This window comes from Anomalospiza imberbis, chromosome 10 (genome assembly GCF_031753505.1).
Source record: "Anomalospiza imberbis isolate Cuckoo-Finch-1a 21T00152 chromosome 10, ASM3175350v1, whole genome shotgun sequence".
NCBI lineage: Eukaryota > Metazoa > Chordata > Aves > Passeriformes > Viduidae > Anomalospiza > Anomalospiza imberbis.
The window spans coordinates 8,118,860-8,145,531 of NC_089690.1; the positions used below are offsets into that span (position 1 = coordinate 8,118,860).

General features: G+C 39.8%; 1 protein-coding gene across 9 annotated transcripts in view; it reads left to right on the forward strand.

The window, feature by feature from the left end:
• The first annotated feature begins 2,400 nt into the window (after positions 1-2,400).
• Positions 2,401-26,672, forward strand: part of ATP11B (ATPase phospholipid transporting 11B (putative)) — a 65,199-nt gene continuing 40,927 nt past the window's right edge. For 4 of the 9 annotated variants that reach the window (XM_068200390.1, XM_068200391.1, XM_068200394.1 and 1 more), the window contains exons 1-7: positions 2,401-2,653; positions 17,610-17,726; positions 18,519-18,608; positions 21,563-21,643; positions 25,842-25,949; positions 26,099-26,227; positions 26,345-26,448. In XM_068200390.1, coding sequence (XP_068056491.1) covers positions 2,627-2,653; positions 17,610-17,726; positions 18,519-18,608; positions 21,563-21,643; positions 25,842-25,949; positions 26,099-26,227; positions 26,345-26,448 — 656 coding nt within the window. In that variant the 5' untranslated portion in view covers positions 2,401-2,626. The remainder of the gene's footprint in view (positions 2,654-17,609; positions 17,727-18,518; positions 18,609-21,562; positions 21,644-25,841; positions 25,950-26,098; positions 26,228-26,344; positions 26,449-26,672) is intronic. The other 5 variants (XM_068200392.1, XM_068200385.1, XM_068200386.1 and 2 more) reach the window with 4 other exon arrangements.

A 26,672-nucleotide genomic window follows, 5' to 3' on the forward strand; every position in this document is an offset into this window, starting at 1 on the left:
ACTGATGGAAATGTGTGATGTCTCCCACAGGAATTAGTTCAGGGAGCAGCATCAGCAGCCCCAGTGACAATTTGATGGTTGCATGTTCAGGCAATGATTCTGTGGTTACCAATGTTTAATTTTATAAACCTAAAAGTAGCACCATTGATTATATAAGAATTACTCATGCATGCATAAATAAAAGCTTGCTGGACCTAACATTTTTATGTGTGTTTTTATATTTAGGTAAATATTTCTTTATCAGACAGCATTTGTATCCTGATCTTGCTAAACAAGCATCTGAAATCATTACTCCCATAGAAACTTAAGTGGAAAGCTTGGAGTCTAATCAAGAGAGCCTGGGCAATGGGTTAAACCTAATCTTCGGAAGGTGACTTTTTTCTTCAGCAGCTACTATTTTTTTTTCCCTATATAAGCCTGCTGTGTGAATTCAGGTGACTCCAGGGCACTATTTGAAAGTGGGGTCTCTGATGTGGGAATCTTAATTCTTAATACTGTTGACCTCTGATTTGAGAAGCGCTGGAGTGTTACTGGCTAATCAATATCTGGCTTGGCTGCTCTGCTTCAATTTTCTCTTCTGAAAACTATTTACCTCTCAAGGGTGAGATGAAACTTCATAAGTGTCTAGTGTGGGCTTTTGAGCAATTTAAAAGGTGCAAAGTTTTACTAGGCAGGATGCTAGGAAAGGATGTTTTTTTAGTGAAATTTTTCTGTATATTTGAGAAGGTGCCTTTGCTGCACAGAGCAAAAAAATTCCATCCTATCAATATACTTTCATCCACTAAAATACAAACATCTTAGAGTGAAAAATACAGACTGCAGGGTTCAAATCACTTCCAAATTGCTTCCAAGTTTTGTCTGGTGAAACAGTATCATTACAGCAAATGTGGAACAGACAGAGCCAAGCAGCTTTATGTAACACAACTGCAAGCCATGGAAACAGAGGCTTGCAGAAAGTGCAACTCATACTGAAATTTGGCAGAGACAGAGTGAGAAATATTCTTGCACTTCAGAGTAATGGCATATGAATTTTAGTGTGTAGTGGTCAGGAGCCTGTTCTACATCTGATGATAAAAGAGGAGCACGAATATTGAGTGTGTATCAGTTCAGCTTCTGGCTTAAGGCCACTCTCCAGGCAAAGTGCCACAGCTATGAAATCACTCTGTTATTTTTGACTTCTCATTAGATGAATAGGGTAGTGCAAGCTGTTTGAAACTCTGCTTTGATGTATTTAAATGTTTTGAAATAATGCCTAGCATTTAATACCAAGTTTTGCTAACATGAACTTTCCTAAGTGCCTGATAAAAATAGTTTTATTCCCCACTGTTTAAACGTTATTTTTCTAATTAAATGCAGATGCTTAAACCACAGCATTCTCCACAAGATTCTGTTGCTCAGACATTAGATCATTCATCTTAAATCCTGAATTACCTTCCAAATTTCTATATGAACACTAAATACTATAGCAGATATGATTATGATTTGTTGCTAAAAGTCCTAATTCCCTGGGAACAAATGGGATCTGCAGGAACAGTGCTCTTCACTGACAGAAATACTTCTCTTTAATTCAGTGTCAAAATTGTCACTGACTTCAGGGACAACTGTATTTGGTCACAAATGCCCAGGTCTTTACTGCTTAAAATAATCTCCTTTAGTTCTTAGTCACACAGGCGCAGAAGCTGCAGACTGGTATAGGTGTGTCCCCATGTCTGGCGCTGAACGCTGTTTTGTTTCGATAAGCAACATCTGTTTTCAGAGCAAAATCTCGGATTTGTCAAGGTTGGGAGGGATCTCTGGAGATCGCCCAGCCCAACCCCCTTGCCAAGGCAGGGTCACCCAGAGCAGGTGGCACAGGAACGCGTCCAGGTGGGAAGGTATCTTCCCGTGGAAGATTTCAGAGAGATCACTGCCTGCCATCAGCACGTTTCTACACCCGATTTTAACAAACAACGCTGTCAGCAGCAGGGCGCCGGATCACCCAGCACCTGTTCCCTGCTTTGGGAGACCCACACACCGTGCACTTGGGCTTTAACTCATTGGTTATCTGCTCTCTTTTCAAAGTCTTTATTCCAACATGTGTACGCTTTGCACTTTTTCCAAAGAAAAGAAAGATAAAACAGTCAAGTTGCGAAGTAGCTCCCCTTGGGTAGAACAGGGGGCCATCAGAGGGCTGAGGGCGCTGAGCCCTCACGGGCTGCGGCCGGAGCCCGTCTGAGGAGCTGGAGTTTTGCCCGAGGATCACTCGGGCGCACGCAAGGCTCTTGCGCCCGACAAGCCGCACCTCAGGGCGGCGGAGCGGCCGGACCGCGGCAGCCCAGGCTCGGGGCAGGTCACAGCCGCTCCCCCCTCACGGCTCCCTCGTTCTCACCGGCGGCTCTCCCCGCCCCGCCACGTCACTTCCCGGGGCGGCCGCAGCCGCCGAGTGTCAGCGGCCGTGCTGTGATGGCGGCGGCAGCCGCGGCTCGGGGCGCCGGCGGGGCTGTGCCGCTCCTGACTCGGCGTGGGCCCCGCGCCATGGGGAGCAGCCGCGGCGGGCGGCTCGCCTGAGGCGGCGGCGATAGCGGAGGGAGGGCGCGGCACTGCCGAGGGAGCCCCGCCGCGGGGGCCGCGACCCGCGCCGCCGGGGATGCTGCGCTGGGTCCGGCAGCAGCTGGTAGGTGCCTCCCTGCAACCTCCGCGCCACGGCCCGGGCGGGCTCTCGGCTCGGCCCCGTCCCGACGGCGCCGCCCGGGCCGCGGCTCCGCGGAGAAAGCGAGGGAGCAGGGCCGGGGTGCGGGAGAGAGGAAAGTCCTTCCCCCCGCAGGGGCTGGGGAGACCCGCAGGCTGCACTTGGATCGTTATTGGCGGGGTTTTTCGTTTTATTTTTAACCCGTTTCCGAGGGTTTGGGGTGTTTCGGTCTTTTGGCCTTTGGATGGTTTTTGGTTTTTTTTTTTTTTTTTTTTTTTTTTTTTTTTTCCTTCGAAACCCCCTTGGCAGAGAGGACAGCGCGTTCCCTTTCGTGTGGCCCCCTTTGGGAAGGGCTCCCCAAACTTCCCGGAGAAATGACGGTGCCTTTTTCCATGGACCGACACTTCAGAGATTCGCAGCTTCCTCCTCCTTCCCGTTGCGAAATATTTTAAGGCTTTTTCACCCGACGTGCGTCTCTCAAATATTTCCCCGTACCTGAGCGCTTTGCAGCCGCTGCGTGCTGAGGATTTGAAAGTTACAGAAATGGAAGGAAAGCATCCGTGAAATGCTTTTGGGGGGGGAAACCGCTTGGAAAAGGCAGCAGTGAGGGTGCCTGTCCCCCCCCACGGGCGCTGCTTGCTGTGCTGGGTTAGAACGAGCAGGGGAAATCAGGCGGCCGTGGCTGTCAAGTCTGTGCTGCTGTAGCACTGTAAGGGAAGTACATCGAGTCTTACTGTTTTGAGTTGAAGTATTGGCCGGCTTCGTGCCCCGACCAGCATTATCCTACTTGCACTTTCTCTGAGGGAGAAATTCTTTCTAAATGATGCATTTGTAAAATAACTTCTTCCATTCTTTGGAGTTACTTTGCATCACGGATGTTGTCCAGGTTAGTGCAGGAGCTTACATTAGTTAGGTTTTCAGATTTTGGTTTGTTAAAGCTTCTGTCTAACTAATGATGTGCTTAATTTGTTGCATCACTTTTAACCAAAAGACAAAAAATTTTGTGTTTTCTTTTTTCCTCCTGTTCTTCCCTGACCTCGTTTGCCATGGCCCATAGATTTTCCCAGTTCTGTGTCTGAGGCAGAGAGCTTGTGGTGATGGCCTCAGTGCCAGCTTGACAGTGCTCAGTAGTTTGGTCTGACACCAAGAATTACTGACCTGGAAATTAATTGCTCTGTTTGAGCTCTGACCGCACTCTTCTGTTCTGTTACAGTCGTACACATGTTTTTTAGAAAAAAAAAATGGTGTAACATAGCTGTCATTTTTTACACTTGAAGGTTTCCTCAGGTCTGTGTGTGTGGTTTTTAAAGCGGCATTATGCTGTCTTCCTCAGAGTTCAGATTAGGGCTGTATCAGTGCTAGCAACTCACGTATCAAACATGGTTGCTTTTTTCACTGCAAGTAGTGAACTGACCAGCTTTCCAGAAATCTGTTTGCCCTTAATAGAAAGTAAAACATTAGTGTAACGGAATGAGCAATAAACTTGGCGCTAGGAGGTTTTAGCGCTTCTTAAAGGAAACTGGTAGAAAATAACTGCTTGAAACTTGCACTAGTTTTGACAGGGCAGAAAAGAATTAGTGTGGTAGAAAACCAGGACAATAAAAATTCAAGACTCTTGGCAGACATCTAAATATAGTACTGATGAGAAAATATTATTGCAATGATATGTGTTTTGTGGGTTTTTTCCTATAGACGTCACAGATGTTAATGGCTTAGTTGTTTCACTGCTCATGAAGATGAAAAATGTTCTAAGATAGGTATCACTCTGCATGTTTCTTCCTAAAGACACTCAGACAACTCATCCTTGTGTGTAATTGCTGGTTTAACATAGATTCCACCATATGTTTGCTTCTCCACATGGCTGTGATGTTTAGGTTTGAAAGAATGTCAGAGGGCTAAAAACATGGGGAAGGATGCTGACAAAATAACCTGAATGAGTGGGAAGAGTGGGGTGACAGAAATAATGGAATGAAAAGGTGCCAAAATCTGTGTCTGAGGGGAGAAGAGAGAAATGTGTGGGTTTGGATGCCTTTGGAGCATGCATTGGTACCTATGCTTGATGTGGCAACGGGTTTTAAAAAAGGGTCCTCATCCTTACAGGAGGGTTGGAGTCAGGCAAATGTGTGGGAGTGATGCAAGTGGGATGTTGTAGTAATACAAAAGAAAAACGTTGGTGTGCAGAAGTGCTGGAAAAGTAGTACGGGATTGGGGAAAGGGGGAGGGACTGGTACTTTGCTGAAGGTGCTTTGAGGTAGTTTTTAAGTACTCTGTATGAAACCACTGAATTGTTTTGCAACTTCTTGTTTGCTTAAGAGAACAGTATTTCGTATACTGAATGCTCAGAAGTGTGTATGGTTTTGAGAACTTGCATTGTTAAGATGGGGGGAAAATGGAGCAGGTGAACTTAAAGTAATAGGAGGACCTAGTATGGAATTCAGACTATTTTAGCTATGTTTTGAAAGTGGTGGCTTTGCTGTGCTTTCTCTGAAGTCCAGTGCATGCCTGTAGAGCTACAGAAAGGGATAGAAAGGCATGAACAGTCATCTGAAGAGACATGCTGAGAATGTAAGACTTCATTCATCCTTATTATCATCTTAAAAGTCCGTAACACTTTTTTAACTGAGGTGTTAGATGTTTTTTAGTGGTTTGTTGTATCTAAGAAATTGATGGCAGTAGTACAGCCTTCAGTGCCTATGTGGCACAGATCATCAGGTTGTTTGGTATCTTGGCCTTCAGTCTGGTTTTCTTGCTCTGAAACAATTCACACCAACCTGCAGAGACAGTTTTTCAGTTTTTCTCCATCTAATGCTGCCTCATGCTAAACGAGCTGCATAGTAAGTCATTAACTTCCTAGTTAATGTGATGTTATAGTATGTAGTTAATAGTTGGAAGTACTTGGGTTTTAGTCATGAAAAAATATAGAGCCAAATGGAGTTACAATTCATGGCTTTGAGTGAAATGCCATGACAAAGGCAAGCTTTGGGCGGTAGAGATGTCTGGGTTCCAGCTCTGTTACCTTGAGATCTCAGCAAGCAGTAGGCATGTGGATTTGGAAGGTTGCATAACACCACAGGCACAGCCAACTCTGCTTGAAAAAAGCAACTGGATAAACAACAGTTGATAGAAGCATCATTAATATTCAGGAATAGCATAGTATGTTTTATTTGCATTTCCAGATATGATGGGTTAGACCTCATGGCAAATCTGTGTACCAAGTGCTGTTGTGGCTCCCACGGTCGAGTTTGTGCAGTACCAACACAAAAGGAGAGTACAGTGACATTTGTAACACCCAGGGACTTTCTGTTCCATTTCTCCTTTGGCGGGTTTATGGCAGTGTTTGGGTTTTGCTGCTCTCTGATGGTGCACATGCAGTGCAGGAGCTGTTGCAGTGCTATTAACAGAATGTACTGACACCTTCAGTTCTCTGGCAAGGAGGTCTCTGAAAATTGTGGTAGAATACCCTTGTATGTATGATTTTAGCTGTATAATTTTAAATTATTAGTCCTGTCAATTGGAGAAGGGATTCAGGATTTCTCTTCTATTGCTGTTATGAGGAGTTTGAGCCTTTTGAGCTGTTGTCTAACAGCTCAGTAAAGTACAAAGGATACTGCATGGACAAAACCTAAGAGTTGCCTGCCTGGCCCCTTTTTTATTAATGACAATTCAAGACAAGTGTTCTGGATTTGGCAGAGTATCTTTGCAATTTAAGGACCTGAATGCTATAGTGCAAAACAGCTTTAATGCTGTGGAGAGCTGGGTGTTTGGGCAAATGCAGCTTTCTTATTTAACTGTAAATCAAAGATAAAATCTACAGATTAACTGAAAAACCTAGTTACCAGGCTATTTTATTTATTTTGTGGTTATAAGAAGGTTCGGACTGGGAGGGATGTCAGGAGTTTTTCAAGTCCAGAAGTTCTCTATAGGCTGCATTGAGGGGTGATCGCAGGGAATGTTTTTGACTGTTCTGTGTAGGTAGTGCCTGTCACACCTCACACCCTCCACAGCCAGCACAGGATCTGTAGGAGTGTTCATCTTCTAGATCTGTTCTAATGAAAATTTTCTACTAATAAGGGAATGTCCTCAAAGAGATTAGCACTAGAGGATTGTATGTCTGGGATGTTTTTATTTTTTCCTTTCAGATGCTGGTTACTGTTAAGATGTTCTGAGAGGACAGATGGTATTTTGTAATACCTTGCAGTTAGTGGCATTCTGAACAAGGTGGACAGCATTTATTTCATTGTTTGCATTGACAAGTGTGTATTATTTTCATTTAATCATTTTACTGAATAGAGTTACTTCCCTTCCCCCCAACAAAATTCCTTCTGTTTTCTGAATGCCAGAAGTACTTCAAACTAATCCAATGACTGAGAATCTAGTTTCTGAAATCACCTTGCTATTCTGGAGTACAATTTCCCCCCTCTTATTTGTCAATGAAGCCTCTTCCCCTTTCTGGCTAAAACTAACCAACTGCTTGTTATTTTATGCTAGAAAAATAAATGCATATTTGCTCAGAAGAGTTCCTGGGGTGCAGACTGCACAGTTAATACCTTCTGAATTATCACTGGGGGGTCAGCGAGGTGCATGTTGGAACAGCCCAAAGGTTGCATTGCTTTGCTGGAGTAGTTTGAGAGCTGGAGGTCAAGGACTCCCCTCCTGTAACTTAGCAGAGGAGCAAATGTGGCCTTCCTTTTTTTGCTAGAGATATTCTTTGATCTGCTGGACCAGTGCTCCCATGTGTTTGGGTCTTTTAACCTTATTTTCTCTTTGTATTCTGTGGCTGCTGAGGGCTGATACATTTGCAGCACAGTGTGTTCCAAAGCGTGCAGAACCTGGCCCTGTCTTCAGCCAGCTGTCAGTTCCAAATGGAGACATCCCTTGTGTCCTGTGTGTAACTCGTAAGTTTTACCTCATGAAAATTAAACTCTTAAATCTAAGAATTGCATACCAAAACATAATCAAATGAGTCCTGATACTGATTCTTTCTAAGACTGTTTTTAAAATGGGACGATCATTGTTGTCTGATGTGCTGCCTTGCTGTGAAACTTGGGTATTTGACCTGTATCCCATCCTCTTTTCTTTTTTCTCCTATCCATGAGCTTTTTAAACAGCAAATTTTTGTTGTGCCGAATTTCCACTTATCACTCAATAATAATTGTTTAATTGACTGTATGATATTCCTGTAGTAATGGGGTCCTGCTCCCTTAATAACTTTTGTCTGTTTATGGTTTTTATGTGATTAAGGGAGAAGAGAGAGAAAAATAGAATTTTGTTAACAATGAGCAAAAACTATTTGTGTTCTGGTCAATAAGGAGTATCTAGTGGGATGGGTGAAAGGCTCTGTTTACTGCTCAGAGATTGTTTCTGTACTCTCAGTGGAAGGTAAAATTTGTAATCTAAGGCAAGTAGATACGTGCTGGATTTAGTATCCTTCAGCATATGTTTTGAATATCATTGGTATTTGTTTTTCTAGTTTTAAATGGGTTGGCTGACTTCATTAAAACTGACACTTGCTTTCCTCTGGGATGGAGAGACAGAAGTTATAAAAGAAAAATATAACAAAATGTTTAAATTTCATTAAAAGCGTCATAACTTGTGACTTTCACTGACTATCTGCTCTCGCTTTTTCTTGACTGTATTGTGATGTGCTCAGTAGTTATGACAGTTTTTGTAATTATGTCACTGGGAAAAAGTTTACCTATCAAAAAATCCTTCAATTTCTAGCACAAAATCTGTTTGTTAAGCAAGCAGATAAGAACTGCAGCAAAATAGATGTGACAAAGTGTCTCTGTAAATGCAAGGTCATATCTTCTAGCAAAACACAGGTGACATATTTGCAGCTAGACTTTTTTCAACCTCTTTTCACCTGCTGTTGAGAAAACCACTTAGCATTAGTACAGACCGTGGCAGAAAAGATAGAAAGTAGGACTGAGAACTACACTGTGATTTAAAAAACAAACGCCTGCAATTCCTTGGCCTCCCACATGCAGTGACTTAAGAGGATTTTTTTTTTCCTTGTTTTTTTTTCCCTTGTTTACTTTGAGTAAAAATAAGTCTGGGAAAGGAGAACTTTTCTGTAAATGGGAAGGAGAGATAATGATGCAGACAAAAGGCAAACTGTTTGTTTTTATTCTGGAATGTTTTACTAGAGGAAGAGGTTTTAAATGGTTTATCCCCCAAAATACATGTTGTCATCTGTTGTTGCGTTTTGTTACTCCTTTGCACATTTTTGTGTTATTTTGTGTGGCTGTGCACATTTTTGTAGATATTTACATTTCTGTTTGGAAAGAGAATTGCAACAAAATGGAAAGGAAGCTTAAGATTTAGCAAGCTTTAAGGATAGAATAGTCTGTACACATGTCTGAAAGCAGGGCATTAAACTGACACTTTAAATCATAAATCGTGTTTGAAATGGAATTAGAACTAAAAATGCTATTGGGTGGAGGCAGTAGACTCAAAACTGTAATGTTTTACAGAGCAGTCTTTTTCAAAGCATGTTAAAAGAAGAGCTAGACAGTTCCAGCAATGAACTAAATTCTCTTCCTGTGAAATTTATTGAGCAGCCACTGTCAGCAATTGACAGTATAATTTTGGCACACATTTTGAAAAAGCCTTAAGATTTATTATTTAATGGTGATTTTGGGGGTAGATACTTTTGGGAAGGGTTTGTTGTTTTTTTTTTTTTCTTCCACGCTGAAAGAAAATATGAATTAGACTCTCAGTGTAGGAGCTGATTGACATAAATAGCTATTGCCTACTAGAACAAATCTAAATATTGAAAACAAGGGTTTTCGATAATGGCTGTATGAGTAGTCCAGAACAGGAACCCTTCATGCTTGTGTAAAATACTTTTATAAATGATTCTTCAAAGCAGAGGGTAAACAGCATTTCATTTTAAGATAATAGTGTATTTAGTATGCCAGTATGTGAAGGAATGTATGATTGCTCTGTATTTTTCCTGTCATGGACTTGAGAAATGTCATTTTTTTATGGTGAAATTGCTATCTACAAAATGTGAGCTGCTTTCTAGCCTTAAGGGAAAGTTCATAGCCTGTCACAGATTTGAAAGCTTTACTTGATATTGAAAATCTCCTATAAACCTGCTTAACAAATGCAGAGAATGGACAGAAAGGATGCAGTTGGGGGGGTTCTTTTTCTGAGATCCATCCTATGGTCATTAGAGGTATGTGAAGGATTTGTGTGTTAAATATTTCATTTCTTGCATTGGTTCTGTATTTCTTAGTGTGGCCTGTTTAGTAGCTGCTATTTCTGTGGTTGATTATTGCAGAATTGTAGCACTTTACATGTTCAGTGAAGTTTATATAGTTTGAGAAGTCTTCTGAAAAAGTGGCTTGTGATTTTTGAGCTCTCAATTCTTATTTTATAAAATGTGATGCCCTGTAGTTGTCTCCTGATGGGTGTCTGAAGTCACCCTTCAGCTTTAAAAATCTTGCCTACTCTCCTTTTGTACATGACTGACAGGAAGATGATATTGCAGATAAAGAAAATTAATTGCTGGAGCCCACAGAGGAAAACTTTCAGTTCTGAAATTAGAACTGTGTAGTTGGAACTGCAAAGGCATCTTCATTTCCATGTTAGAGCAGTGTGCTGCTTTGGGAGCATGTGGCAGAAGACCACATTTGGCATTTTGGACTACAGACACTGTCAAGCCTCAATGTCTCTTCAACTTCTTGGACTTTACATAAAGCATTTTTTTTTCAAAGAAAAGAAAATTAGAGCACACTGACTGGTCTTCAAATGTAACTTGGGAGCCACTAGCCCTGCCTTTGGGATTGAGGCTTGCTTCTTAGAACCTGAATGTTAACTAAGTTTCTTCCTTCATTGGAGCTGAAGACAATTTATTGTGGAGTGTCTTCTCTTCCAAAAAGCAACTGAGCAGAAGTTACTGATGATCTGTGTGTCTGACAGGAAGCATCCTAAAATAAAGCAATGGACAAGGAATGTATTACAGGCATTTGGCTGGTTAAGCACATTGAGACAAGAGGATAAGCCCCATCCAACCTGGCCTTGAACACTTCCAGGAATGGAGCAGCCACGGGTTCTCTAGGCAACCTGTGCCTCTGCACCCTCACAATGAAGAATTTCATACTTATATCTAATCCAAATCTGCCCTCTCTCAGTTTAAAGCCATTCCCCTTCATCATATCACTACAAGAACTTGTAAACAGTCCTCCCTGGCTTTTGTGTAGGCCCTCTTTGCATACTGGATTAATAAAATGAATCTTGGCATTCTGTTGAAGACAGTCATGAAGGAGCAGCTATTACAAGGTCTTAGGTTTGTATTATCATATGAAGTCCAAAATGGATTATGCTTTATAAATACTATTATTTGGATTTTAGGGGAGGATAAGGAAGCCATTTCCTTCATTGATGCAAGTTGGACTATTTTTTAATTAAACAATTTACCTGAATCTCCGTTCAAATCCTTTGCTGCTAACAGGAACTGGACATGCCATAGAAGCCTGTGATAGTGCTGTGTTAGAAAGCTTAACTTGCCTGTTCAGCTCATTTTTCCTTTCTGATTTTATTGATGTTACAAGCCCAGTCTGTTTGGCGTCAGTGACCTGAGCAAAGAAACTGGCGTGGGGCAGTATGTTAGCAGTGAACAAGCCCAGCTTAACCTGCTTGTTGTGTTTGCAGATAAATAAAGAGAAGATAGATGATTATTTAAAAAAAATTAAGTAGGGATTTTTCCAAGTTATTTTTGATGGGCATCTTGACAAAATAATATGTAAAATAAGAACAACTTGAGCTCTCTGTGAGCAGGACTTTGGGGTGAGCACCACTACAACTTTTCTTACTGCAGTACTAGGCATATTTTAACTGTGAAAAGAAGGGTTATTGCCTCATGATTTCACAGGCCTTGTTACCTACAGGGTGTGTTTTCACAAAAGAATGTAATCTGGTTATAGGTCTTTTAGCAGGTTACAACATGATTTATTATCAGATATTTTGAACAGCTGTAGATACAGTAAGAGGGAAGAGGAAGTTGCATAAATAGTGCATGACTTTAAGTAGTTTTATTTCTTTACTGCAGTGGTATTTAAAAGGGGAGGTACAAATTGCATGGCACTGTGTACACATCAGGGTGTTTCAGCTGATTCACTATTTTAGTTGTTAGAGCAGCATTTAAAATTGCTGTGAGAGGCTGTTTCTTCCTTCATGCTAACCTTTGATAAGGCAAATTCAGTTTGACTGCTGCCCAGTTACATGACTGAAAGAATTATTGGCTGACTGTATGGAGTACAAATTTACACAGACTTCTGAAAATGGGCATGGAGTGTGAATAGATCATCTTATCTGACACAGGGAAAAGTATGCTATGTATATTCAGAAGAAAATCCAAAGCAAGAAAATCCATTTCCTCAAAACACCTTTAATCAAAATATATCTTGACAGCAGTGTAATAGCAGACTTTTGGGCTGTCTGCCAGGAAATGTGGTGTTCTGCTTCTGCAGCCATGATCAGTCAAGTCACTTCCCTAGGAGAAAGGGTTTCTGAGACCAAGTTTTCTTTGGTTTATTAGTTTTATTAAGTAGTATGTGACATTCAGAAATGTTTTAGGGGAGCTGATGCTTTTGTCTGCTGTGTTCAGTGTGGGTTTTTAAAGGAGGAAGAGGCTCTGAATAAGACTTCCTTCTTTCAAACCCCTTTCACTTTTCAGCGGTCACATAGCAGAAGTTCTTTTGGCAAAATAACTTTAGTTTTTCTTCCCCTTCTGTAAAAGCTGCGAGTAATGAATGAGAAACCCTGGGAGATGATAATAAAATATACTAAGTTTATGCAAGTCATAAGCAAAAACCACCTGGCAGACGATTTGTGTTTATCAATGCACTTATTGCAAAGCTGGATAATGAAATTGATGTTTTGTTTTCCAGTCTCATGTCAGTAATCCTTGCTGAAAGATCTGTGGACTTCTGCTGTCTCACCTAACAGTGCTGTAGAGTGTGTGGGGAGGGCATTGGTGCACGCTGCCATACCTTAATAGTGGCATTGAAGTGTTAAGAGTCTTGCAGTAGATGTGTATGTTACAGCAACAGGTTGAGTCAAAAGCATTTTTTTCTTTTCTTCCTTTGCACTTGCAGGTGTTGGGAGGGGTTTTTTGTAGTGCTGAACTTCATTTGCTTCCTGTGTGGTTGCCTGGTTTGTTATAGGTGTTACTAGGGCTTCCTCAGCAGCAGTGCAAAACTCTTCTTTTGCGGGGAAGCTTTTTATTGTATGAACAGACAATTGGCATGACATATTAAAAAATCTGGGGAAAAAAAACCCCCGAGACAAAACCATAAACACAAACCAAAGTGGGAAAATGGATGGATCAGTTTTCCTTACCTGATGGCCGATGGGCAGTTCTCAAAGTTCAGTGATTGAGATGCAGACAAAATGTAGGAAAGACTTGTTTGAGGGTGGCTGTTGTATCCCATGGCTTTCATGAAATAAATTGCATGAAATTGCAGTCAAATACTTCTCCTCAGTTCCCCGGGATATGTTTTCTGTGCTGTTTTAAAGGAGCCTAATTTACTGCACAGAGAATATCTTTGTCTAACTTTTAGAATAGTAATGAAATCACTGCTGATGAAGTTTAATAAAAATTACTTGGACTTTGCTTACGGTCATTCAGATTTATAAGAAATGAAAACTATGAATCACTTCTTTATTTTCTTTTTTTAAAGGTTATTTTCATTTGTGCTTTATAAGTTCACTTGACTAGAGTATCTGTGTACTGTATATAAGTAGCATGCTTTTAGGCTGTTTTCAAAACCAAAGTATTAAGTTCATCTGGGTGCAAAACTTCTTTTGGGAAGTGTGTAGCAAAGATTAAATGAGAGCTGTATTCCAAGGGTAGATAACATCTGGTTTGTGTTGGTAAATCATCTGGAGAACTGAACTATAGCCAATAAATCTAGATTTAATTTGCAACATGAAGGGGAGAAAAATCAGGCCACTTCATCTTATGCTCAAATTTTATTTAAAGGGGATTCATGTAATATATATGCCTGTAGTATACCTGGTCAAGAAGCCTTAAATACCAGGTCTTGTAATATATTCTGTATTATTTGTAATGAAGTCAGTGAGCTGTGCACTTGGGTAAAAATCACTTCACTAGATAACTGCAGAAAAACAAACTTTTTTTGAAAGAGATTGGTGACAACTTAATCATTTTGCAAGACAATTTAGGGTTTCTCTGCTCATGCTCTTTATCTGCAGAAATCCTTTGACAAGGGCATGTTACCCTACTTTTGCAGCTGAGTTGGAGAATGACGTTAAAAAGAGAGAGAACTGTCTATTAAGTGAAATTAGGAAACTGTGTTTTCTGCACCGCTTTGCTGGCTGCACAGGGTCACTGTGGAAAATCCCTTGCTGGGCAGAAATTTGGACTATGAATCAGTTTAGTGTCAGGAGCAGGCTCTGTGACCAGCCCCATAGTTAGAGAAGAGTTAAAGACATTTTAGCTCTTGAACATTGAAGTTCAATGCCTGTGCAGAATTTTCCTTGGAGAGATGTGTAATTAAAACTTCTCTGGAAGATTTGCTTAGTTGTGGTCTCATTGGCTAATTATGAGACGGCAGGGTTGTTGGCTAATTTCAAGTGATTTTTAGTAGTTATAGCCATAAAACTTAGGAAATCTGGGTTTTGTTCCCAGCTTTGACACTCGCTTCCTGCTGTGACTGCAGTCAGTCAATGAGGTTGTCAGGGATGTGTTCTTTTCCAACTGCAGCTCTGACAACTGAGGGGTTTTTGTCCCCAGCCTGCCTTGAGTGTGCACTGTGATCTGCTGACTGCACAGCTTCTGTGCCTTCTCCATGGCAAATGTCAACAAAACAGAATTAAATCTCTACAGACTGCAAATTTAAGCTGTTTTAGCTCCACAACTGCACCTGTAAACTTGTATGGCCTAAGATTCTGATTTATTTGGGAAGTAAAGTTCTTGCTTTTAATCTTCTGAGCCTGCTTCAGCAGAGGTATTCATTCCCATAGAAGTGCTTGTGCAGTGAGACTGGAGTTGTACAGAGGTCTTTACTCTTCATCATAAAATGCCATCAAACTCATCAACCTTCAGGTGCTCAGATAGTGGCCTAAAAAGGGCATATAAAAAATTCAGTGATATCCTAGTCACTCTGTAATCTTTGATTTATCTTTTAATAGTGTTCAGCAAGTGGCATGCAGGTTAGCATTTATCACTGTCAGAAAGAAGACTGCAGCTTGTTTTCTTTGCTCTTTGTGGTTTTTTTCCTTGCTTTACATCTGTTTGATTTAGAGTGGAATTTTTTCAGGCTGTAGAGTCTGACTTTCCAAAGTGAGGATGTCTGGCATTTTGTGAGTGCCAGACATTTTCTGAGCTGTACAAGAGAGCTGTGCATGAAGTCTTACTAATTAGGCACCTTTTTTCTTGCTTGAAAAACACTTTTATTTGTGGCATCTTCTGGATTGAAATACTGTGTCACTAACGCCAGATATCCAAAATGCTTCTGCGACAAACACTCTTTAAATTTTGTGTCAGCAGTTAACAGGTACATTTTTTTGTCATCTTCCTTTCATGCTTATATTTCTTTTCTTAAAGCTGTGAACAGTGCCTTGCATTTTGCTTTTGGTATCCTGTGCATTTTTTTCCATCCTTTCCCCTATATACTTTTTGTCTCCCTGCTCCACTCTTATCTATAAACAAGTTTTCACCCTGGAGCATGTGACTAGAACAGCCTTCCATTGCTTGTCATCTAAAGTTTATTCTCCTTCAAATGTCTTTGAAAAAGCCCCCTTCCTTTCTTTCTCCATTATTCTGGACCTCTTTCTTTCTAAAGCAGAATGTTTCTGTAGTAATGATGCGAAACAGAAATATTTGTGTTTGAGAGGATTTTTAAATTATTCCTTTACTTTAAAATTACACCATGAACATACCTAATGACTTGTGTTAGAGATATTAATGGATTAAATAAAATTAATGTTTAGTTATACCAACCAATTTTTATGTCAGTTAATGCGCTCACGGTTCATCTTCTGTAGTAAGCTGGTACAGAGTTAGCTTCTTCTGGAGTTCTGTGAAGTGTCACTCTTTATTTGCTATGGATAAAGCTCTGAGCCTCATTCAGAGGTGGAGCAAAACAACTGCAGTTTCCTCACCTGCAGTGGTGGAATTGGGAATGCCCTTTCTAGCAAAGGACACCACCAGTTGTCCTTGCACTTGGCGTCAAAGAGCAAGGAGATTGTGTAAACTCTGCAAGTTGGGTCTAAGATTAGGAATGTGTGTGATGCTGATGCTGGAACTCACCACTTTGCACACAGTCATTTAGTCCCAATCAACACTTCCAAATTTAATTTCGCTAGTTTATTTCATATGTAAAAGCTTTTTGCCTTTTTCTTTAGTATTTTTCTTGGCCTGTTATCTGAATTATTACTGTTTGGTTGTCTTCTGCCATCACCTGCTTCTCTGGGTCAGAGCATTATTGCTAGGAAGAGTTCTGGTGAGTCATGTAGCCCCAGGAAAGGCTCAATTAAACATAGACTTGAATGACCTAGATATAAGCCCTTGTGTTACAGACATTGCAACCTTTCCTCATGACTTATTATGGTATTTAATTATTCCTTTCCACAACAAAAGAATTTGTTTGCTTTCCAATACCCAGACTTAAGTTTTCTTACCTGCAACATAAGCCTGCTTACTTCAGCTCTTCTTTGGCCTACAAAGCCCCCATTTTCTCAATGGAACAGTCTTCTGTGTATCAGGAGATTTACTAGGATAGCCCAGGTTTCCTCTCCTCGAGGCTAAATGACTCTTAATTTGTTTGCTCTTTGCTTTTTCGATTGTTCAGCCTTGCGTTATATGTCATGTTTTCAGGATCTCTTGGGGCTCATGTTGCACTCCTCTGGGTGCTGTCCAGTTGGTTGGCAGTGCTTCAGCTGTGCTTCCCACTCCTCTTCCAGCCTCCTCTGCACTGAAGGCCTTTTTCTCAGTGGGGTGACGTGGATGACTCATGTCTAGCCTGTGATCTATTATAGCCTTTGACATTTTTCTTCAAAATTCCTTTACGGGCTTTTATTCTCTTTTTCTGGATGCAGTTTTTTTTGTACTGGATCTTTGTGTTCTGTGCATCTGGTTGGTCAAGAATTTTCTCTTACTTGGTGTTCTTGCAGTCAGTCCCAGGGTGGTGTCATCTGCATATTTAACACTTGTGTTCCACTTCCTCTTGAAGAAGCAGATGATGAAAACACTGACCATTAGACCTGCAACAGGGCTTTGATTCCCAGGGACCTCACTCAGATCATCTGTTTTGGAAGGAAATTATTGATAAGTATTTCTGAGTATGCTTTTTCTCTTTTTTCCCCCCATGGGTTTGCTTTCACTGTTGCACCATTCATGTATGAATTGGTGGTAATGGCAGGAAATCACATTTGAAATGAGACAAAAAGTTAGTTCTTGGAGATAGAAATTGTTTGGAAAAATGTGCTCTCTGGGCAGATGTATATGCTTTTGGCTTTTCTCTGGTGAGAATCTTTTCAAAATCCAGTTACCACAGCATAGTAGTATAGCTTGTATGTTTTGACCTTTTATTTTTCTCAATAATCTGTTCTATTAGGGTTATCGTGAGCACGGCTGTGAGGTTTTGTAAATTATTTCTGGTTTCTCCTTTTTAAGTTTTGCAGGGCTTCAGGTTTGCATGCTAGCAAGTTTTCTCTATCCTTCAGACAGGTTTTTTTCTCTCATTTTTTCAGAACGAGTACACAACCTCAAAAGTAAGATTCTGGCTTTTTTCACTACAGTTTTTGAAAATTGTCTGGACACAGCAGACTTCATTTTTATACCCTAATTTTCTTCACTCTTTGAAAACTGCTGCTTGATAACTGAATGTCCTTTTCCACAGAATTTTGCAAAACAGCAGTTAATAAAATCAACTTTCTTGATTACCTCTTCTTTTATTTTATGTTCTAGGGTTTTGACCCACCGCATCAAAGCGACACAAGAACTATTTATATAGCAAACCGTTTTCCCCAGCATGGCCATTATGTCCCTCAGAAGTTTGCAGACAACAGAATCATATCATCCAAGGTAAGGAATCAATTTGTCATGGCAAAACCACCTGATGTGTTGCTTAAGAAGTTGTGTGGCAGATGTGCATGCCTGTATTATGTGTAGTGGTGCATATACAATATTCAAAATGAAACAAACTCTGAACAGTTTTGAGGGAAAAGCTGGGTTGCTTCTTGTGTAGTTTGTCTCATTCTCTCACTTTCTTTCCTCAAAACTCAAGTGCAGAGCAATTAAGCAAGTTGGTCAGGCTTTCTAAAGAAAAGTAGTTTCTCATCCAGTGTTGCTCAAACTACTTAAAAGGCAGGATGAAGCTGGTTATGGGGATTTTTAAAACAGCTGAATTGAAAGCCAGTACTCTGCATAAAATAAATCAGCAGTGGACTGCAGTTGTGGATTCCCTCCCGGTGTGTCCTTGGACTGAAATCAATAGAGCTGATGGTGGGGATGTGCCTCGTTGCTGTAGTGTTGGAGGGAATGTTACAGCTGCAGGAATTAATTTCTTTCCTCCTACCCAGGACACAAGCAGCCAAATGACTCCAGCTGCCCCTGTCCCAGTTGGAGGAAAACATGTTAAACTTGGCCTATAGAGGAAATCCACTTGCTACCCCTGCTTCCCTGCTAGCTGTACCTAAAACAGAAGGAATAAAAAAATGAACAAAAATTGGATACAGCACCAAGGTCTGGGGGAGGGGACCTGGGGAATGAAAAGATGTAGGTTAGGAGAGTTCAATGGGAGCAGAACTTAATTGCACTGAAAAATTGTGCATTGTGTTGTAGTTATTCATCTCTCTCTCCTTTTTTTCCCTTCAGTATACAGTGTGGAATTTTGTTCCCAAAAACTTATTTGAGCAGTTCAGAAGAGTAGCCAACTTTTATTTTCTCATTATATTTTTGGTTCAGGTAAGTTGAATAATACTCAAGAAATTGCAATTTTTGTTGTAAATTTTGCCACTGATTTTTGTTTTATGAATTTGCCTTCTCTACTTATATATTCTGTCTATAAAAAGCCCACATTTCCAGTTTCTCTAGGAAAATAACATAACTTTAAAAATAATTATGTCCAAATTTAAGTATTATCCTTAGGTTTCATCTTCATGAATGCTAATGTATTTAAGTGTGCAACTTCAAAGTCCATTGCACAATCAGCACAGGGATTCAATTGTCTGCCTCCCATACAACTTTAAAGCTCTTAAGGGAGTAATGGAATTCCAGATATGCTCCTTGGTTTTGTGGGCATTGGTGGTGTTTGAATGTTTGTATAATTTCACTGTAGGTGGTTGTAATCAACAGACTATTGTAATACAGTTCTAAGATCCTCAAATTCAATTTGTTCAAATAAAATGAACACACACATGTTACAGTTAAAATCAATAGTTTGCCAGTTTTGAAGACCTCAGGTAGTGCTGTTACTGTTACAGTTTATGTCAGAAATATTGCTGTGGCTTTTGTAGCCAACTGTATTTCTTTTAATTAAGAACACCCACGAGTAGATTAGGACAGTCTGTACATTTTCTATGATCTTTGCCTTTCCAGCTTTGTAATGTACCTGAATTCTGTGGAGCTGTTGCAGGCTTAATAGGTGAAGGATAAGTGGATGAAGGGTTCAGAGGAGAGGTAGTAACTTTTGAAAGACTAATTAGTATCTGAGGCAGAGACAAGATTTTGGGTACGCAGACTTTTCTTTCATTATAAACTAGAATAATCTGAACATGTACAGCCCTCCACAGTGATTAACCAACATTTAGAGTGTGCATATGAAAAAGATAGCACCTCATTTGAAAAAGAATGGAGATAGTGAAGAGTTCATAAAACTTGTCTGTGGTTGTGTAAGGTGTCAGTATCAGGGCCAGGTCTGCAGCTTTTAATCCATTGCCTCCTGTGTCCCTTGATCTTGTTCTTTCACATTTAAAAATAAGGACATTCCTAGGCTGAAAATTCCTGTGCTGGACTAAAGTCATACAGTTCTAACTTAGGCTGACAAAATGTGTTGTCCATCACATCTTCCAGTTAAGAATAATGACTGTATCATTCCTGTTGTAATGTTTCATGCTGTTTAACATATTGTAGCATGAGGAAGATGGGAATGTGCTGAAGATGTAACATAAATGTGATTAAAGTAACCACAGACAGCGTGGTTTCTACTTCTTTTTAATGCAGATTTCTCTCTTCAGTTCAACATTGTGTCACAATTCTTTAAAACTATTGCCTTTCAGTAGTATCTAAATGAACAAATAAGGATCTAAGGGCAGGAATTCTGTTCTGAGTGTAATCCTGTTCTCTCAGTTTGTGTCAAGTGGATGCCTTCACGTATATGGAAAATGTCGTCTTGTCCATATGTCTGCATTCTTGGAAACAGAACAGCAAAAAAGTTGAAGTCATTTTTGTTCATTTGTTAAAATGAAGATCTGTTTTTATTCAAATCCCTTTTGGAAGTTCATTAATTTTTTTTTTTATGAGGCAAACCTGCCTTTTAAAGCTGACCACCATGGTACCTTCCCTGTCCTATGAATCTCGTGTGGCCAAGATGCAGTCTGTCATTACCACCTTTTCCACTGGGGATGGCAGAGCTGGGGCAGGGTCTCATCGTGTGATTTCAACTTGCAGCACAGTCCAGTCCACATTGTTCACCACACGTGTGCATGCCCAAAACAAGGTGACAGACTGCATTTTGGTGACACAAGGTGTGGCATGGATGTGTGTCCAGCTGCGTGGCTGGCAGAGGACCATGGTGTCCTGGTGAAACGTGACAATTTCACCAGCACAAAACCTGCTTCATTTTCATATATGAGCTTCTCTTGAGAAAGGATGAGAGAGTATCGATGGCAGAAATGCCATGATTAACCCTATCCAGCCAAAAATCAGATGCTTTTGGTAGGGTTTTCCTTGGTCAGTATGCTGCCAAGCTGAAATTATAGTGCTGCAGTTAAAGAACAGACAGTATTGCAGGCTAGGTCTCATTTTTGTTGTGTTGTATAAATTGTCTGGTTTTGTGGAAAAAAAAAAAAAAACAACCGAAAACCTCATGTGTGCATTGTAAAGTGCCATGATCTGTTTTCTCAGTGAGGTTCTTCCCCCAGTGATAGAGTAAACTTCATGTATGGCTTTTTTTTTCTTCTTTAATGATTCCCAAAGCAATGCCATAAGTCTCAGGTAAAGTGGATTAAATCAGTGTCTGTGGTTTTTAGTAGTTCTTGTGTATATTTCCTTTACAGCACTTGACCATGTTGATTTTTTCCTGCAGCAGAAGAGAACCACTGACATCCCCCCACATACAGAACCTTAGTGTGTCCACTGCACTTTTGGCATGCAAGCAATAATTGCACAAATTGTAAAAACCGCATGTTAACCTGGGGCAACCAGAAAGGTGCAGTCTATAAAAAAGTGTTCTCTAATATCTAAACCATTGGAAATTGCTGTTCTTAACTTTATTTTCACTTCCAAAGTGGATGATGTTATACTCTACATTGCTGGTAAGCAGTAGATCATATAGAGTGTTGAAACAACTTCATAAAATGTAGATTTCCTTCCTTTGTAATGTGCTTTTTAATTCATTTTTCCACGATGAAATTATACCTTCCTTTTAGGAAGGGCATTTAAAAATGTCACATGCTTTACAAATGTGACTAAGGCTGCTCTGTGCCCTAAAACATTTGTTTGCATCATTACTGATGTATTATTTAGTAGTCAGAAACCAAGTTTTGCTTGAGAAATTCTGCAGGAAATGCAGTAAAAATACTCACAGGTTATAATAAAGGGTTTGGATAATAGTCTTCTTGCTGCCTTTTTTTTTTTTTTTTAATGTGCAGTTGTAAAAATAACATTTGGACTAATTTTTGTATTTTATTTTCTTTTAGCTCATGATAGATACCCCAACCAGTCCTATTACCAGTGGATTGCCATTATTCTTTGTCATAACCGTGACAGCCATAAAACAGGTAAAGGGGAAAAATCTGGCAACAAGAAGTCCTACTGAAGTGAAGTTACTTAACAGAGTCTGACCAGGATAGTGCTTAGATACTAAAAATACATAAAAATGGTGTAATTCTTAGAAACTATTTTGGGTTTAATGCTTCTAGTTAGATGCTTGAGCTTCAGCATTTGGTTGGTTGTCAAGCACTCAGTGACTCACTGCAGTACCCTAAAATGGACAGTGGATGACTGTCAGGCAGCATTTTTGTCTAAATATTACATGTCACTTGTTATCAGACCTCTTCTGAAAGCTCCTCACTTATTCCTTTGGCACACCTCGCTGCCTGTTAGAACCAGTCCTCCCACATCACACCCTGAGAAAGGAGCTTGGGCAGATGAAACAGTGATGCAGGGTGTGTTTGTCAGTAGTTAAGAGGCAAATTTTGCCCCAAGGGGTATGTTTTATGGTAAAAAATGTGTATTAACTGTGATCCTGTACCAAGTAAAAGCTCTGGTATAGAAAGTTCCTGGTCTTCTTTGGTTGCATAAAACATTTTGGAGTGTTTCATAGCACTTAAAATAAGAAAAATCTTCTGAGTTTAATAGAAATCTTGTTCTAGCACTACATTACATCCTTCTGAGACCTAGTGTCTCTGAAATCAGAATATAAAAATAAAAGAAAAGAAAGAAAAAAAAGTCTTCTGTTTTCTTTATGCCCTTAAAGCAAGAGGAGAAAGAAACAAGCTCATAAATAAAGAAGTGATGTGGATAAAAATTATAATCTCTTCTGCAGGAGGTAATTTTCAGGAACTGTCCTCTTCAAGGGATTTGACAGTGCTGTCGGGAATAGATGCAGCCTCATAACTGAAAAATAAGCAGGAGAATGTTTCAGAGCTGTAACTGGAATTTCAATTTGCCTTCTATGCCAGAAAGACCCAAAGCCACCCAGAAATAGGGCAAAAGTAAAAATAGTTCTAGTTTTCAAGCAGATATAAAGGTGTTTGGGACAGTGGTTCTTAATGCTGGAGTAATATTTGGACTAATATTTCACCTTGTTGCTGTGCATTTTGTTTATGTAGAATGCCCTAATCCTATTCAATTGCAGTTGTTACCATCACCCCCCAAAAAATCACATGTTCAAAAGCTATAATAATAAGTAGGCAATGGATAATGAAGCTGTGTGAACTAAAAGATTATGAAACAGAGTTAAAAATATTATATCACTTTTTCCAGAAAGAAGTTGGACTTGTGTAAATCTAAAATAGTCCAAAATAATCTTAACACCACCTTGCTTCTAGATGTCCAATCTTGTATTGGGAAATTTAACTCTATTATCATCAATTTCAAACAGATTCTGTCATTCCTTCTGGAAGCTTGAATCATTCATGACTTGCCAGACATCAAGAGATTTTCTGGCTGTCCTAATATCTCTGCAAGGACTATTGGAACCACCTAAGCTGATCTTATGGGCTCTCATGTTTCTCCTACCTGCTGCAAAGGAAGCCAGCAATATTCACAGGCTGTTATCTTGAAGGGACAATGAATTGTGCTATTTCCAACAGGCTGCCCTCAGACAAGTGAGAAAGACAAATCTGTTAGAGTGCAGAGGGAAAAATCTCCAGTATCTCCTCAAAATCAGTTCCCATTTTCTCTAAACCAGAAGTGTAATAGGAAGCAGATTTTAAGGAAAGAACCCCTTTTTGAAAGCTGTGGGGCACTGGTTCTATATGAAGTTACATTAGGATAAATGTTAAACTGTAATTCAGTATTCTCTCAAAAGATGAAGGGAAAAAACAGAAGCATTAATCATATGAAGGTTTGAGAAGCTTAGCAGTGGATGGAAAAAGTCCCCTGCCTTCCAGAAGGCTGGTGAATGTGGCAACTCTTGCAAACCTCAGAACTCAGGTTTGTTTTAATCTCAGCCAAGGAGACAGAACCTTTTCTACTTGGAAGTGTAACTGCACCTAGGTCAGAAGAAGGACATACAAGACTGCAAAGTGATGCAGCTCTTGCTGTGTCATTTTGTCTGTCTTGTTAGCCAGAGCACTTTCTTCCTTATGCCTCTGAAGATCTGTATGCAGTCCTCCAAGGAGTTCAAAGTTACCAAATAAATAAAAAAAAAACAAAAAGTTAAAAAAAAACCCAACAAACCCAAACCAAAATACAACAAAATAAAGGTACTTTCCAAGGAACTTTAGGAAACAGTGCATTTTAATAAGTTTATAGGTATTTAGCTGAAGGAACACAGATGTTTACTTGACTGCCAGGTAAATTATAAACAGCTACTTTGCTGTTTAACTACAGACCTAAACTGAAAATGACAAACCTAGTAATATGAAATGCAGATCTTTTCTCAATTACATTGATGCAGTTATTTAAGCAGGACTTAAGAATATAATTTAATTGAGGGATTTTAATCTTTCGTTTATTTTCTTGCAAGTAGGCAACATTCCCAGTATTCCTCTTGCATCTTTCTTTTTCACTGTATTTTTCCAGTGTTTTCAAGTGATGATAAAATGCCGCAGTAGGTAAATTTGGGGTGAATTTGAACTGACCACACAAAGTTGGCTCTTAAGAATTCCCTGGTGTGAGGTGTCACCCTTGTGTTGGAGGCAGGAGGTGTCAGATGGAGAAAGCGCTGAAATCTGTACTTTCTAAAGAAGGTAAATTTCAGTTCTTTGCCAAATGCCCACGTTGCTCAGCTGTTCAGGTTTGTGAGACAAATGCCCCAAGGTTACTGGATGTTAGTTAAATTCTTGTTTTCTTCTGTCAGTCACCTTTAACAAGGAGCTGTAGGTACTGATTCTTGCTTTTTTATACTGCTTAGGAAAGATTCAAGAGTCTTACTTAGGGACTTCAGGATTCTGATGTCCCAGTATCTCTCTGTATGGCTGCTATTACTGCATGCTTCTTAATTATTGATTTTGAAGCATTTGGCATATAAAGCTCTTTTCTTTCCCCCATCCCCCCTGTTTTTCATCTTTCTTTTCAAACACTGGTAGTGCAGATGTGCCGTCCTTATTAATTTGTGCTAATAACCGGGGAGATGTGTGAAGGTAGAATTGCAACACTATTTTTAACATGCAAAATTCAGCATATAACTTTTCCTACAAACTCCAGTCTACCACAGAACTCTCTAAACTGCATCTGCATTAGTACTTCTTGTACTATGACATTCATATAATGTTTGTAGGATGAGTTGGGATTATGCCTGCTGTTTCACACAGCTGCCTTCTTCTGTCTGCACACTTCCAAGGTAATTTTTTTAACTCTTTCACAGTTCTTATACCTACATTTTGTATACAGAAAAGCATTTTAGGAAGTCTCTATTATTGCAGATTAGTTGCAGGAGTCTTGCCAGGTTGTAAGAGACATTTGAATTTCCTGTGCTTGCTAGTGGGGCTTTCCAAACAGTACCTAGACTTGGAGATCAGAGATTAATATGCTATTATGATCTAATGCTATTAGATTAAACAAGCAATGGATTCATACTTTAGGAAAATAGGAGGGGAATAGTATACTTGGATTCACAATCTTGAGTGTTTGCGCATGTGTGTGCATGGGATAAAAGGTGCCTAAACAGTTGTGAAGTATCAGGTAAAGAAAAGCTGCTTAGTTTATCAGTTAAAAGCTCAGTTGCTGCAGACTGTTCCATTAGGGCTCAAAAAGAACAAAAATCTTTTCAGTCATCTTGTCTTGCTGGACAGAGCTGATGTGTCAACAGTATGTTACGCAGAGTTAAGTCTTGAGATTTCATGCATGGGCTATGGCAGTAACTATAAGAAATGCTATATGTTATGACTTGAGAAAGTAATTTCAATCTGTTACTTCTGAAAAATAAAAAAAGAAATCCACAGAGGAGCCTGAGGACTGACTGTTCCCAGTTTTGTGGTTTATTAATCCATATAGATCATAGATTTATTGAGTGCTTGGTCATCTGATCTGCAGAAAATGTCACTGCCTGTTTCTGTTTTAAGAGAACATGGGACTGTTAAGTTTCCTCACCACTGCTGCCACTTTATTTGCCTTTACATGTTTGTGTAAAGTGACAAAATTAAGAGGTTCACAGGTTCTTGTGTAACAGCTGGAGCAGAAACTCAATGAGTTAGTAACTGTATTCAGACAATACAGGGAGTACTTTGAACGCATTTGCTTACTAGATTAGTTTTTGTCTATTTTTTAGTTTTCTTGCTTAAAAAGTAGATTTTTATGTGTTTTCCACAGGGCTATGAGGACTGGCTGCGACATAAAGCAGACAATGAAGTCAACGGTGCTCCAGTTTATGTTGTTCGAAGTGGTGGCCTTGTGAAAACCAGATCTAAAAACATTCGGGTAAAGGACAAACTGAGCATTTTGTATCTATTACACAGCTACAAGTCTTGTTTTATAATAGCTAATCGTTGTGGTTTGGTAACAACGCTGAAATGAATTCTGCCCTTTAAACCTCTTTGTATCTTTCTGATCCATGTTCTCTTTGTTAGGTGGGGGACATTGTCAGAGTAGCCAAAGATGAGACTTTCCCTGTTGATCTGGTGCTGCTGTCGTCCGACCGAGTGGACGGTTCATGCCACGTTACCACTGCAAGTTTGGATGGAGAGACCAATCTCAAGGTCTGGGTTACTTCTTTGAAATAGAATGTAGTTAATTTGTTGTGCTGTTTTTCCTTCAGCCTGTTGAAATACTTGCCCTGGTAGTCCTGTAGTAACCCAATGGGCACTGTTTTGCAGACACATGTTGCAGTCCCAGAAACAGCAGTGCTGCAGTCTGTTGCCAACCTGGACAAACTGGTAGCTGTTATAGAATGTCAGCAGCCAGAAGCAGATCTATACAGGTATCACTTTATTAGTAAATATTTTGAAATTAAATCAAAATGAGGTGTTTAATACTCAGAATTTTACAGGTTAGGATTAAAATAGCTTCAGACATCTGCTTGAATTTCAAGTTTTAATAATCAGCTTGTGTTTATACATATGTACTTATTGAAAGTTGCAAGTGACAAGTTAAATTTGAGTACTTGAGTAGTAAACCAGACATTACAATATTTATTTTTTATAA